The sequence below is a fragment of the Miniopterus schreibersii genome, assembly GCF_964146895.1.
Source record: "Miniopterus schreibersii genome assembly, chromosome: 5".
NCBI classification, from domain to species: Eukaryota; Metazoa; Chordata; class Mammalia; order Chiroptera; family Miniopteridae; genus Miniopterus; species Miniopterus schreibersii.
In genome coordinates, this window is record NC_138106.1 from 5885130 (window position 1) to 5900445 (window position 15316).

At 46.7% G+C, this 15316-nt stretch overlaps 1 protein-coding gene across 1 annotated transcript in view; it reads left to right on the forward strand.

Moving 5' to 3' along the window:
- Positions 1 to 15316, forward strand: part of DSCAM (DS cell adhesion molecule) — a gene marked incomplete at its 5' end in the record, with an annotated part of 333650 nt that overhangs the window by 302777 nt on the left and 15557 nt on the right. Inside the window, 3 exons of the mRNA XM_081138830.1 lie at positions 1454 to 1484; positions 7559 to 7674; positions 11151 to 11300. Coding sequence (XP_080994956.1) covers positions 1454 to 1484; positions 7559 to 7674; positions 11151 to 11300 — 297 coding nt within the window. The remainder of the gene's footprint in view (positions 1 to 1453; positions 1485 to 7558; positions 7675 to 11150; positions 11301 to 15316) is intronic.

Genomic DNA, 15316 nt, shown 5'->3' on the forward strand with positions numbered 1-15316 from the left:
CAGGAGGAAAAGATGTGATGAGTGACGTCAGGAACAGAAAAAGGATGGTGAGCAAAGCGAGGGAAGCAGGCCTCTTCTGAGGGCGCCTGAACCTTCAGATGGGGAGCTGAGGCACGATGCCTGCGTCTTGGAAATTCCCCCTTCGCGCTGCTTGGTCGGTGCGTGCAGCTAATTATTCCCGCGCTCCTGGCATTTGCATCTACATATTTACTGTGCAAGTGTCAAATCCTTCAGGAAGGGGAGAAACTCTTCATGTTTACTTTGCCTTTGCAGATAAATATAAAGGCAGGAGCTGGAAATTAATGCTGTTTTGCCTTCTTTGCTTCACCATGTGCGTGGGTAGGAGGGAGCCCTTCCTTTCCCAGACGGGAACCATCTGTGCGCAGACCTGGCCCGGGCGGGAGGCTGCCCGGAGAGCCGAGCCTTGGGCCCTGGCTGTGCCAGCCCACGTGTGGCCATCCCTGTGACTGTCCTCACCTCTCGGCAGCAGCGCTGCTCCCCAACAGGAAAATGCCTGCATTTAAATGACAGCCCCCGAGAGATGAGAGATGAGATAAAAATGCTCCGACATATGTATTTCTTCACGGCGCAGCCAGCTACACAGTCGGCGGAAGGCATTTCCAGAAAGTTCTGTTCAAGGAACACTATTAACATCAAGACTTTTTAGAGAGCAGTGAAAGAAAAATTAAAAGGCTTTGTGTTCTAAGAAAGGAAACGTTCATTTTTGCCAGAACAAAACATGTAAGAAGAACAAATTATATTTTAAGGACAATGAACGTTTCAGAGCAATGTCATCAAAGAGTAGGCTTGTTTTTCCACATCATTTTGAGGCAAGATTGCTTTAGTCAGAGGTGATAACAGGGTCTTGGTAAGCAACGTCCTCAGAGGAAAAAATAAAGAAGAAATGTTGTTTCTGGGTTTGAAATAAACAGCTAAGTTTCCAGACAGGGATATGCCAGTTACACAATTCCTTGTTCCACCTCAGGGAGCCACAGCGCTACAGTAAGGCCTTGTTAAAGGGATCTGTGTGCCATAAGCTTTTTCATTTTGATATTTTGATAAGAATAGTAGAATTTACATGACATAAATGAATTACTTTCAAAATGTTAATTTTCTGACCAAAAAGAAAGTTGGGTTTTCTAAAAGTGGCAAATAAATAGGTTGTAATAACACCTTTAATAGGGGTCTGAGAATTTTTATGGCCCCAGAGTGTTGTGTGCTTTTTGTAATGTAAAAACATGTATAGTAATTTATATATAAACATGTATAGTAATATATATCCCATGTAGAAGAAATAAGGGCTCCACTGACCTTTTGGTTATTAGTGGTGATGTGGGTATACAGTTACATTTCAAAATAGCTGTTGTCACCTGACTCTGTAGAATATTTGTCATAAATGCCGAAGTATTATTGGGTTGTTTGTTATGTACTAATGTTAACTTTCTTTCCCCAGATGCAAAGAGTTTAGCTGAAATGCTCATGAGGTAAGAAAAGCATTCTGATATCATGTTTAAAAGAACAATTATAGGTTGCGTTAGTGATTTTTTAAATGATAGTCTAAAATTGATAAGACATGTTCTTTTTGACATGTAATTTCCCATTCTATGTACCAAAATACCCCTATATACCTAGCTGGATATGTACATAGCAAATGGTGCACTTTACACCTGCCGTAGGTAGTTTTCTTGTTGACTGGACTCAACTAATAGAATGTTTCCCATTGAACTGGGAGTAAAAAAGCCACATTATAAGTGAGTAGCTTTGGTTTTGCTCCCACCCAAATTTGCCACCTTTGAGGTCAAGCCTTTCTCCTATCAGAGTTAGAAAGAGTGTGAGCAAACCACGAGGAAAGTTGCGGTGCCCCGTGCTCTCCGAGGCAACGGGCGATCGAGGAAGATGCTCCTGGCCCGCAGCCCCCGTGGCGCCTCCAGAGCCCCTCCCTGGAGCACTCACCAGCCCCTGCTGCCCGCGCCTTGGAGGCCACAGCCCCAGTCATCACCATTTGCAGTACCCAGCACCGTATTTGCCCCGCTTATTATTTAATGACTAGGGCTAGTTGAGTAAGTAAGGAAATGTCCACAACCATAGATTACATCCCAACATTTGCATCTTAAACCCTTTATATCATAGCGATTAAACCAGACATGGAAAAGGATCCTCAGAGCCTAGGAATCAGATGAGAAAATGCCAGAAACCCTCGTGGTGAACTTGACATTGCCCTTTTGGGGTGTTTCATGTAGGAAAGAAAGGCGATGGCGAATGGAGTGTCTCTTCCCACTCCCCACCCCACCACAGTTGGCTTTAATTTTCTTCCCCGTCTTTGCATGTACAATTAGTACACTTGTTATTGACAAAGAGCCCACGCCCCAGATCCCAGGTATCTTAGAAAACCTAAGGTGGAAGTGGACCCCATTGGCCCGTGGATGACATTTCCCACACCCACCTCTGTTTGGCCACACCAGGTGTTAAAACAATGTGACTGCAGGTAGAGGATCTGGAGGAATCAAGGACAATCCTGAACTATTTGGTGTGAGCAACTAGATGAACTGTGGGGGCATTTGCAAGATTAGGAAGACAGATGCAAAGTATGGATTGTTTTTTGCATGGCGGGGGAGGAGGTTGTTGATAAGAATGAAAAGACCTGTATGGGTCATGTTGAATTTGGGATGCTTTTTAAGTATCCAGTGAAAGTGTCAGATGGTTGGTAGCAAGGATCTGGAGCTCGGAAGAGAATTCAGAAACGCCAGTGGCTTGTAGAATGTCTCCTTCATAGCGGGTCTCTAATCACATCACACTAGATCAGACTTGCATGAGAAGATTAGGGAAATGTATATGGAATGGAGTGCCTGGAGTCCCTACCCTTGTGAGAGTCTGCACTTGTTTGCTAAGCGAGTATTGGGGCATTCCTGTGGTCACACGAAGGCACCCAGACACATGTGCACTTGTGTTGAGCAAACCTGACAAAACAGCTGGAAAACAAACAAGCCACAGTCATTTGATTTAAATAACTCCTCCTTAATAAAATTAATTTTCTCATATAGACTTAAAATATGAATTTACTAATGACATTTTGAAATCAAGAGATTTCACCTAAAATTTTGGCTTCTGACTTCTCTTGAAAATGCTCCGCCCACCCTGGGCACAGCCTAGTTGATAATGACTGACTGGAGCTCCATACAGTGCCCCCTTTAGGCTGCGCAGGACTTTTGCTCAGCACAGTGGGGCCCTGTGCCTACCCCCACTCTAGGCCCCTTTACTGATCTGTACCCCAGCCTGGTTCCCGCAGCCCTCCCAGAGAGCTCCTGTCTGTCTCCTCCATCCAGTCCCAAACCGTAGGTCATGCCTCTGTCCAAAGCCCGAGACACGGCAGTCTGTGTTTTCTGACACGTTCAACATGTGTTTAGTTAGGACACTTTGGTATTTGTCAGCTTCTCTGCTGTTCTAGAATACACCCCTCCCCCTTCTCATTAGCCCCAAGCAAGGTTTTAGAAAGCATCTTCATTAACAGGGCAATTACTGTGGATGAAAGGCACCTGTTGATGTGAGTAGGAATTAATAACGGTATCCCCAGTTGACTATTGCCAACGTGAAATTAGGAACATTAAAACTAGTAATTACTCCCAATTGGGGTAGTTGATGTGGTTTTCATCCAGAGGGTGAAAGTGATTGAAAAGGAAGAAACTTCCAAGCTCCTCAGATAGGTGGATTTTCATGGGATTGATTTAGAAGTAAAAGCAATGCTTTTAATCTTGCAGTCAGTTCGATCCGAGTTAGGCAGGTTAACAGGCCCAGCAACAGCAGACCTGTCACCTACCTGGTGCGTTTAGGGCCAACCATATTTCAAATGTGACTGGGGAAGTCTAGACAAGTCACATGCATTGGTACAGGGAAGGCCACGAAATTGCTGTCCCTGATTTTTGCTGCTTTCTCAGGAAGCTGAGGACTTAGCAGTAAGAACATAGAACCACGCACCTACGTTCTAGGCCTGATTCTGCCACCGGCTGGTTTGGGGATCTTGGGTGTGTCATTTTCCTTCTCTGTGCCCAACTTCCCTCACATAAAAATAACAATTGGAAGTTGTTCCTGGCTTTATCATTCTGTGATATTGGTGAAGGTAACAGGTATTTTCCAGCCATGTTCCACAAAGAAGTCTCTGAGTATTTCAGCAGGATTAGCTGGCCCCGGGCCAGACAGGCACCGGCAACTGAAGGACAAATGTAGACAGCCTGGAGGCTCCGGGCTCCTCTGCACGCCACCTCCCACCCCTGGGCTTCATGGCCCCGGACACCCATCCATCTCGCCCAAGCCAGTCACCCCAGAGAAGGGGGGGGGAGGAGAGAAAGAGAGAGAGAGAGAGAGAGAGAGAGAAATGTAGATGAGAGAGACACACATCAATTGGTTGCCTCCCGCATTTGCCCTTCAGGGCTGGGGATTGAACCTGCAACTCAGGTATGGGCCCTAGTCGGGGAATCGAACCTGTGACCTTTCAGTCTGTAGGCGGACCTCTAACCACACCAACCAGGGTGGCAAAAATAATTTTTTAAAAAATACCAGTCTTCTGAGAGGTGAGAGTGGCTGCCTTCAGGCACTAGCCAGCGCACGATCATTGTCCAAGGACCAGTGTTAGTAAGGGCTCATTGTAAGCAGAAAAGAGTTCAAACTGACAGTTTGAATGAGTTTAGTGTTTTTGATATTCACATTTTTATACACATTGTATAAAAAAACCCACCCAGCTATTGTAATGACATGCTTCTGACAGCCCTAGTTCTTTTATATCTACAGATTGCCCCGTATTATATGGGCGGGATGGTGTGCAGACATATTCATTAGTTTTTTTATCCACAAAGCCGAAGGAAATAGTAAAGCTTTAAAGAGTTGTAGCAACTGCAAGTAATTTATGGGCTAAGCTTGGAAATGCATCTGCTGTAGACCAGCCCCAGCTCTCTGCCATTTTAATCAAACAACCAGATGGCAAATGGATGGTGGGAGGTTATATTTCAATAATAACTAATATATTTAGTACGATCCTATATTATATAAAAGAGGCAATTTCATTTCCACAAGGAAAACATTTAGAATCTTCTTTCAGGTCACAAATTAAGTTTCTTCAAATAGCTTTTTTTGAAGGTTGGCTGCTATTCTAATGAACAATTATTATAATTTTGGAGAATCAGCTTTTATACAACAATAGATTATAAAATATGGCAACAAAGATTCAAACAAAGAAACAATTCAGTCAGGACCTAATAACTCATTTAGAATGAAAATACTATTGTCCTTAAGCAAAGCTTCTGGGACTTGTCGCTCAGCACACATCTTCCCCGCAAAACAACATGATTTATCCCTAACCTTCAGCGAGTATTTATTGAGCACCTACTTTGGCCACATACTGTTCTAAGTTCTGGGCAGAATCAGGGAGCAGAACAGATGAAAATGTCCCTTGTAGACCTCACATCCAGTGGGAAAGACAGCTAGTAGATAAGCCCATTGCTTATCTGCCAGGGAGCACTGAGTGCTAAGGAGACCAGATGAGGCAGAATAGAGAGAGAGGAAGCCTTGGGGTTCCCACAGAGGGCCAGCCTGGCTCCTCGGGAAGAGGGCAGGAGGGAGCCGGCCACCTGGGCACTGGGGTGAGGGTGGGGTGCAGAGTGTCCTAAGCAAAGCGACAGCAAATGCCAAGGGAGGGAGGAGCAATTCGCCCCTGAATCTCCAAGTTTATTGGGCCATTTTTTCGCCCCTGGCCTGCCCGGCCTCAGCTTCAGCTTCGGCTTTGGCACAACAGTGCTTGGAGGAGGAGTTTCCCCCAAGCTTCGGTTTTCCTGGGTCACAGAGCGCCACAGTCGAGTGTGCGGGGCGGTGGCGCAGTGGTCGCTTAGCCCGCTCCCGCTCCCGCCCAGCCTGGCCGCGCACCCTCCCCTGGGCAAGGGCCTCCGCCGCCTCATAACCTCCCGACGAGCAGGGAAAACCCACGGCTCACGCTTCTATTTCTGCACAAGGACAAGCTCAAGTCCCTAGTGAAGCTTCTAAACATCCCTCCGGAGTCCACCGGGGAGGAGCTCCCATATGTTTCGGGGAAACAGAGCTTCCGAAGCATGACACAGCTGCAGCCCCAGGGCGCCAAAACGCTCTTCCTTTCATACAAGTGTGTCTAGGGCGGCGCCCAGGAATCTCTGTTTTAAAAAACGCACAAATAAAGTGAGAACTTAAGTAACTTAAAAGAGTATACAGACCTTGTAAAAAATTCAGGCCAAAAGGTTTGAATCTGGGCTCTGTGTAATTAGCGTAATCTAGCCGCATAACCCAGTTACTCCCCTGTGGAGCAGGGGATCTGGTTCAAGGTCAAGGCCAGGTAGGAATGCTGCACCGTGCAGAAGCTGTCGTTTGCGTGGGCTGTTTTGTTTACACGAAGTGGAAAAAAGGGGACATTATGTAATAGGATATTAACTCGGACTTCCCCGTGCAGAGGTCTAAAGGGCCTCTCGAGTGACCTTGACCTTGAGGGGATTAACATTCCTTCAGCCATGGGGTTCAAGCGTTCTCAGGGTCAAGGAAGAATCTGGGACCACTGGTGAATGCTTGGTCAGAGCAAAAAGCACGTGAGATGTAGAATGGACACCCCCTTTATTCCCCATGAAGTGTCACTGAGTCACCGTGGAGGGTCCTGGGCTCCAGAAATCTGTCTCAGAACAGATCTTGACAATTGTTGAGCTGACTTATGGAGGCCGTACTTTATCACATTGATTGGATTCTCTGAATGACACCTATCTCTCAGAGGGTGTTCAATAAGTAAACAGTATTTTTAAAAGCTGCCCAATTCTTACAATTCTGTAAAGGCTGTGCACCAGCTCTTCTAATGCAGATCACTACTTAAAGCCTTTCTCAGCTTTTTTGTAATTTTTTGTAACATGCAGATTTTTTTTTACCCCAGGCTATAACTGAATTTGATTATAAAATGCTGTTCTACCTGTTTTCATTTACTTTCATCAGACAGTTTACTCTAAGAGTAATTTTCTGGCACGGAAATTTTGAGATAAAACTCTTGTAGTTATTACAGGTTAGGAACTAATGTCAGGGAAGTAACAAGGTTTAGGATTTGTCACCAGAACAAAAATAAAACCCCACCAGCTACCACTACAAATCCATTAGTAAAACCCCATCCAGTGAACGGCCGGTTCCCATTCCCCCTCCCTTGCCGTCCGCAGAATACCTCCTATCTGACAAATACAATGTTGTTGGTTTAAAATCGCTTTTTTGTTTGTTTGTTTCACTTAACTTTTACACAAGAAATGGGAAATTCCAAAAGTTCTATTGATAGATATAGAACCAGTCTCTATTGACAGTTTGTATTTTCTGAACCTCACAACTGACTGCTGAAATTTAATAGGAACGGACACAATTTGAATGAAGGAAAAATTCTCCTGTCATGTGCTTCTTCCCCCTCCTCCCCACAAGGCATTCACATAATTAGGTAAGAAACCAAAGTGGTGTGCAAGCACATGTTGGCGTGGTGTACCACTGAACTGTATTTGTTCACGCATCCCTCCTATTTTATCCCCAGTAAGAACACCCGGACCTCGGATACCCTGAGCAAGCAACAGCAGACCCTGAGGATGCACATTGACATACCCAGGGCCCAGCTTCTGATTGAAGAGAGGGACACAATGGAGACCATCGGTAAGGTGCCACACTTGCCACTTGGCACAGCGTGGCTGCCACAACCATGCCCTCTCAGCACACACAGCGGGGCATGGACAATAGTAGGTATGAGAACATCTTGAATGCTACATGAGCAAAGAAGTTAGAAGGTAGAGAACTGTTCCTGAGGAGCATAGTTAGTACCCACATATGTGGGGGGATGAACTTATATCCACCTCAGAAGTCACCCGAGATAGGAGTTCCCCAGCTCTGACCCACTTCAGGTCTCTACTGGAGAGGCTATGGGTGCCGCTGCATTGAGCAAACACCTGTGATCAAGTAGACCTAGAAGGGCCGCATGCTAAAGCCCTGTCTTGGAAACCACCCTGTGCTCTCCTCAGAGGCCTTCATTAAAGAGAACATTTAAACTCTGCTGAACACCTAACAAATGTCTGCACCAGGCCTCTTTTCTCCATCCCCCAGCACCCCATACACAGTCTAGAAAGTTCCTTCATGGTGCTTTGGGGAGCATCCAGGTCCCTTGCCCCACAGTTGCAAAACAGACACCTGGAAAGCTTTGGAGACTTGTTTGCCCAGAACCCAGGTGTCTCGACTCCTTCCGGCCCCTCCCACTCCAAGTCCACCCCCCCCACTGCCTGCCCTGTAGCTTTATTTCCTCCAGAACCCAAGACTTCATATTTCCAGCCCTAATGACCAGGAGAATAGCTCACATTTATGGACAGCTCTCTAAGTGTTGTGTACTTTTATAAGCACTTTGTGTGAGTTATTTAAGTTAACCCTCCCAACCAGCCTAGGGGAAAGGTACCACTTAGTTACTGGGACCAAGAGACGTCACGTAGCCTGCAAGGTCTCACGGATGGCTGGGAGCAGAAGCTGGGTGGGGCCCCCGCCAGCCGCCTGCTTCCATATCCACAGGCTCCTTCCCGGACCCCTCTCCTTAGAAGTATCGCTGAGCTTCCCAGTACCCATGGAAACAGACTCCAGGGCAGCTTGCCGAGGCTGCCTCTTTGCAAACTTCGCTCTGTTTGTTCTGGAAAGTGGTCACTGGCACTCGGTCCCAGGGCACCCCTTTCCTGTCGCTTGGCTGAAACTACTTAACTCCCGGCACGTATCCTCGAGCCTTCCTGCCAGGAAGGCAGTGGTGACTGGCCAGGTTGGCAGGACACCTCTGTTGCCCCTCGCCCCGCCCTGCTTTATTATGTTCTAACAGAACAGTGGAGATGTCTTGACCTAATGGCTCATAAATTCTAAGGCCTGGGCTGCCCCTGCTGGATTCAAGTTTGGTCTGGGCGTGCCAGCACCCACAGTCGGTTAAATGCCACCCATGTCGTATGAGGGGCCACTACTCATCCTGCACTACACAGATTTCATTAGCTTGCTCACAACAGGATAAAGCACCGTATTTTGTTTGTGATAATCTTTTCTTTTCAGTGGTATATCTGAAATATTTTTTTTTAATTTATTGATTTGAAAGGGAGGGAAAGAAAAAGAGAGAAACATTGATTTGCTGTTCCACTCATTTATGCATTCATTGGTTGATTCTTGTGTGTGCCCTGACCGGAGATCGAACTCACAACCTTGGCATATTGGGACAATGCTCTAACCAACTGAGCTACCTGGCAGAGCTGGAATCTTTTTAATTAAATTCAGTAGTCTGGGCAATAAAACGTAAAATTACTTTGAAATATCAGTTCAAAAACCAATGTATAATTCCTCTGCCCTTATAATATAGTTAGGGTATCTGCTAAATGTTCCTCTCTAGATGGGTTCAGAAGTCCCCCTGTGGCTGTAAATGTAGGCAGCTGGGCAGGGCCTGGGCGGGGCTTCCCCTCCCAGCAGTGAGTCACTGCTGTCCCCAACCAGAGAAAAAGCTGCCATTTTTCTGTGGATGCATCACATTCCTTGCAGGCTCATCTGTCACCGGAGTCACTTACCTCCTGATGATGGTAACAGTGGTCAATGGCATTTTCTAATTACTGGGGAAGTAGAAATACGATGCTTTAAAACGCTCTGGGCTCCGACTACAAGAATCCAATATGAAAGTGCCATTAATTTCTGCCCGGAATGAATGGTTAACCTCACGCACTGACAGGCACCTGAATTTTCCCATTAAAAGTTTGTAACCCAGCCCCACAGATAATCGGGTCCGCTCCTAGCAGGTCTACATGTTAGAAACCACAGCACATCCGCATTATTGATGGAAAACGGACGGAGGTGCGGGGCCTCCGCTGCCAGCTCAGCTGTAAGGAGCTGTCTCTGTAGAAAGGCCGCCTGTTCGAGGGGCGAGCAAAGGCTGTGTGGCCAGCCCCCCGAGCCCAGCCCTGCCCTGCCCCTGCTTGAGGACCAAGCTCTGCTGTGCCACATGCTGGGATGCCAGCAGACACCTTGGCAGTCTTCCCGCTCCTTCTCTGCCAGGAAATTTTATTCTGACTTCCAGAGGCTTTCCTTTCCTGCCAGAGCCTGAGTAATTGGACTTTGCAAGGTTCGTTCTGTTCAGAGCCTTTTTTGGGCACAGAAGTCTCGCCGGGCTGTTTGTGACTTTTACATCACCACTCTGCGTCCAGGCACGCCGTAGCCTGGCCCCAGCTGGCCGGGCGCTTAGACGAGCACCATCCTGGGCTGCAATGAAAAATGCATGAAAAATCTGTCTATCCTAACCAAAGTTCCCCTTGGAGTAAGGAGGCTCTTAAGAGAGTCTGGCAGAATCACAACAAACTAATGAAAATCTTGAAACAACCAAATGATGACATGCAGCTCAACCAACTGCTGCTCCAAACACTAAAAAATGCTCCCAGCTCATCTGAGCCCGGGCACCTGCTTCTCAAAGCTCCATGTACCCTCACCGGTAGGACTCGGGAATCTGACGAGTGACTCGTTTTGAGAAGTCAGTTAAGGGATGCTTCAGAGTCACTAGAGCTCAGAAGAGGTAGGAAGAAAGGAACATTCCCCAAAACCATTAAAATAGAGGAACCCTAAACTCTGAAGACTGGCCTTTCTCGTCTCTCCACACCCCCCTCACCCCACCTCCAAATATTTGCCAAGGTCAGTGTGAGAGCGCCCCTTACGGACCCTGCAGTGGAGTTTTTCTAACACTCAGAGCTTCCTTCAAGTGGCAGCTCCATGCCTGGGTGGGGCTGACATCTCTGGTGCTGTCCCAGGTGAGCTTTTGACAAACACATCAATCCCAAAGTCTATTAGACTGGCAGCTGCAACAACAAGCCCCACCCCCAAATCAATGTTTCCTTAATGAAAAGGCCAAGCCCCAGGGAGTGGAGCAGCCCTGCTCTGCGGTCATGCTCTTTAACTGATGCTCAGAAGTGAACCCCTAAGGACAATCTACTCTAGAATTCTAGACCAATCCTAATACAGTGCCTGGGTTTTCCGTTGTTTCGGTTGCTTTAGATGAGGTTGTTATTGTTGTTTTTAAGAAAGGGCCAAGGAGTTGTTTAAAGGGGGATAAACTTTTGGCTCTCTGTGTCCCTGCTGTTCTGTAGATGATCGCTCCACGGTGCTGTTGACCGATGCGGACTTTGGAGAGGCAGCCAAGCAGAAGTCCCTGACGGTGACGCATACGGTCCATTACCAATCCGTGTCCCAGGCCACTGGGCCCTTAGTGGATGTTTCGGATGCTCGGCCAGGAACGAGTAAGTGGTCCAACAACACTTAGACTGTGTGGGTGTTACTGATGCTGACAACACATTAACTGCTCTGTCCCTGTCAAATGAAATGGGGGGGGCCTGTTCAGCCCTATGCCTAAAAAACCAACAGGGATGACAGCATCTTTAATTGGGACATTGAGATTTTATTGCTTGATTTGAGCTGTTAGTAAGATTGTGTCCGTTGTAGCCAATAACTCTTGGTATTGGTTTACTGTGAAAGTGCTAGAAATTTCAGGTCAAGGTCATTTGTTCTATTTAGGCAATGCAGGGAAGGAGAAAGGTAATTAATAGTAGCATGTATCTGCTCCGTGCCAGGATCAGGATAGAAAGACAATGTCATATTTGTTATCTTTGCAACAACCCTGCAAGGGAACCACTTATACAGTAGCTATTATGGCCCCTATTTTACAGAGAGAAAACTGAGTCTCAGAGGAGTTAGGTAAACAGCTCAAAGTTTTACACATAATATGTAGTGAAAGCAAGTCTCAGTTGTCAGTCTGTCTGTCCCTGAAGCTCATGATTTTGTCCTGAACACACTGAGAAAAATAGAGCTCTGGCAAATCTGGGGATTATGTTCAGTTTAGTTATTAATATTAGCATATATAATACATGGAAATTAATTACTGCAATTAAATTAAATTCCCTAATATGTATCTAGAGCTTATTAATTAGATATCCTTGTTCCTTCATCATTGAAATTGTTCCTAAATCTCTTTAAAGGCTGAGAAATAAATGCCCCAATTATTATCTTTTTGGAAGCTTTGATGTCTAGCTTTTAAATCTCTAATCACTCTCTTTGTAAAAATTTACATTCTTAGAGTGTTATAATTAGAAAAAATAAATATTATAGTGTTAAAAGCTATTCTTCATCATTTCTGACTTGTAAGGCATTTGTGGAATGCCCTGAGCTTCACGAAGCAAACTCGCTGATCCCTAAGTAACTGTAACGTGCAGGAAAATCATTTTAAACCTCATTGAAATTCATTTGAAAACTGGTTTTCAAGCCCATGCTCTGGAAGCCTTTTATTTCTCCCTCTGTCTGACCTCACCCCTTTCCTTCAATGACATCAGGATGTTCTGGAGACACACATGGGGCATGAGTGAGAATTAGTTTTGGGAAGGGGAGTGTGTGAATGAGAGCCTTGCTCTTAAAAATTGCTCCAAGGTCCCCAATGCACTGTCCAGCGATTGGCTTTCCTTCGTGGTCTGCCTGCCCTGCTCTGGCCTCTTCAGGACTGCACGGATGGATGAGTTTCTGAGCCACTTACTGCTACTCGGGGAAAGATGATACATCCCAGGGGAATTAGGTCTGTGGCTCCTTGACTTCAGCATTCCCGTGTCCCAGTCAGCATGGAAGGTAATAGAGACATTAGCAGGAGAGTAGGAAGGGAAAACAGGACACACATCCCAGGTAGTGGCCCCCGGTCGCCTGTGTGTGTCAGAATCACCCATGGTGCCTGCTCCAAACACCCATCACAGGGCGCGCCCCCCGAGGCTGGCCGCGCCTGACCTAGGGCGCGGTAGCAGCCATCCCGGTGACTCTGACGCTGGTGGTCAGGACCCCTCGTCACTGAGACACGCTTCCCAGCGCGCCGGTGCAGGAGCACAGTGTCCCTCGGGCTTGCCGTGCTCACGGCACATCGGTGCTACCTGCCAGGTAAAGAGCGAGCGTCAGAGAAATGTGCACAGGCCGGGGGTGAAGAGTCAGGGCGGTAGAGGAGGCATCGAGAACCTCTAAAACATCGGGAACCTTCCAACTGCATGGGCGGCCCCCGGGTGATGAGAAGGCTGATCTGACGACAGAGCAACAGAGACGTGAACCTGAGTCACAGGCAGGCGCTCGACCCAGTGAGACACGAGTGGCAGGAGGGCGCACGGAGGGCCATGGCCCCGTCTCTCGTGGCCATAATGTTGTCAGCATGGTTGGGGAGCTTTAAGAATTCACTTCATTCGAACTCAGAAATATTTATTAAGTTGTTACTTTACATATGGCCTGGTGCACAGTGACAGGGGGACATCGTGAGTAAAATGCAGAAAGACATTCATTTCGTTCTAGGGAAGGAAGTTAGACGCTAAACAAGGACCCTGATGCGTGTTTCATGTATCAGCATGTTCTAGGAAAATAGAACAGAATTGTGTTGGTGAGTCAGCAGCAGAAGGTGGGGATGCTGCGAGAGGCTCCTTCAGTGGGAGTCTGTGGGGACAATCTCCATGGAGGAGATGGCGTGAACCACGACCCGGGTCCCAGCCAGGAGCTGGCCTGCCGGGCAGGGGAGCAGGAGGGAAAGCTCCTGAGGCATGTTGGGGACAGAAGTGGCACTGAAATGCACTGAGCAACAGGGAAGGCAGTGAGGGGTGAGCCAGAGGACTGGCTGGCCCAGTCCCGGGGGGCCTCTGAGCCAGCATCACACACTGTATTCCCCTCTGAACGTGTTGGGGTTCACCTGAGGGTAACGTCCCATGGGAACAGCTACAGCTTATAGAAGGACGCTTCTTCCATCTGCCATGAACTTCACTAAATAATTTTGACAAACATTAAGCAGATGTACTCAAATTCATGCATCAGTCTCTAGTTCAAGACAAAAATAGAACTTAAATCAACTTTTTCACTTATAAAATGTGCAAGGTTACAAACACATGTGGTGTAAGTACTAGGTTTGACCTAGGTTCTTGGTTTTGTTATGTTTTGTCATATTTACCTGGAAATCATCCATTCATTATTCATTTGTTCGTGAAAAGAGCATTTTTCCCAGCACCTGATGTGGGCAAGGCCAGACTGGGAAATGGATCAGACACAGCTCCTGTCCAACCACTGGCAAGCTCCATTCTGCACCACAGGCATTCTCCAACCTCTCGTTTTATGATTTTTTAATAGATATTTTTTTCTGTCAAACTCTCTAAATGGAGTTTCTAGCCATCCCAATCAACCTATCAAACATCCTGCCACCATGTTCCTATTAAACAGCTCGTACTCCATCCCTTACCTGGTCTTTGTTACTCAGGAATCATGGGCTGGGCCAGAGATTTACTGAGCCCTCCCTTGTGCCCGCAGCCCATGCTAATCTCTCGAGAGTCTCACAAAGGCTCTGCAGATGGGTGATGTCAACCCCCAGGCTCAGAGGTGAGGGAAGTGGGCACATCCCATAAGCTCAGAGCCAGTGAGTAGTGAGGCTGAATCCAGCTCAGGGCACCTAACTCCAAAGCCCCCACCCTCAACCCCTCCATGTTACCTTTAAGTAGAGATGATGCTCCTTAAAGGACATCTAGGGACCCAGTAGGTTCCACTACCCTATCTACTAAGTAAGAAGATTTTACAACATGGATTGGATATTTTTTTTGTTGAGACTTTGAAAACAATGCACAGTCTATCATCCAGAATGTACTAAACAGCACTGCAGAGAAATACCTGATGGAGGGAGGAGCATGCGGTGTACATAATCCCGTGATGAATGATTGTTTACTGAGTGACAGGAATGGCCTGTCCTGCCAGTTTCACCCTCTCTCTGAGACAACTGGGAAATTCATCATGAAAAGCTGAGGCCTAGGCACCTCTAATACTGGGAATAAACACAGATTAATACCATGATCACAGAACACGTGGCTTATAACCCCATTACCTATGAAATCCTCTCTTATCCCAAATTCAGGATCGTTAAAATCACTTGATTCTATGGGGAGAAGCTTATTGCAGGTTCAGACCCCATGTTGAAAGGCCAAGAATTATTTAGATCACTTACCCCCTGACTCCTTAGCTGTTTAGCAAGCGTGATGCCGCATCACTAAGCTGTATTTATAATACGATGTTGGGAGAGTCAAATAAAATGCTTTCCACGCAGGGGCAGTAAATTCCAGTGCGTGTTTGGTCAGTAGATTAGCTAGTAAAATACACAAAGGAAACTCCAATGTGGAACCCAAGTGAAATTTTTACTTGAGCTGCTATCTCGGAGCTACCATGCAGAAGAGTTCAGTTCAAGCACAAAATACCTCCAAAAACCTGGTTA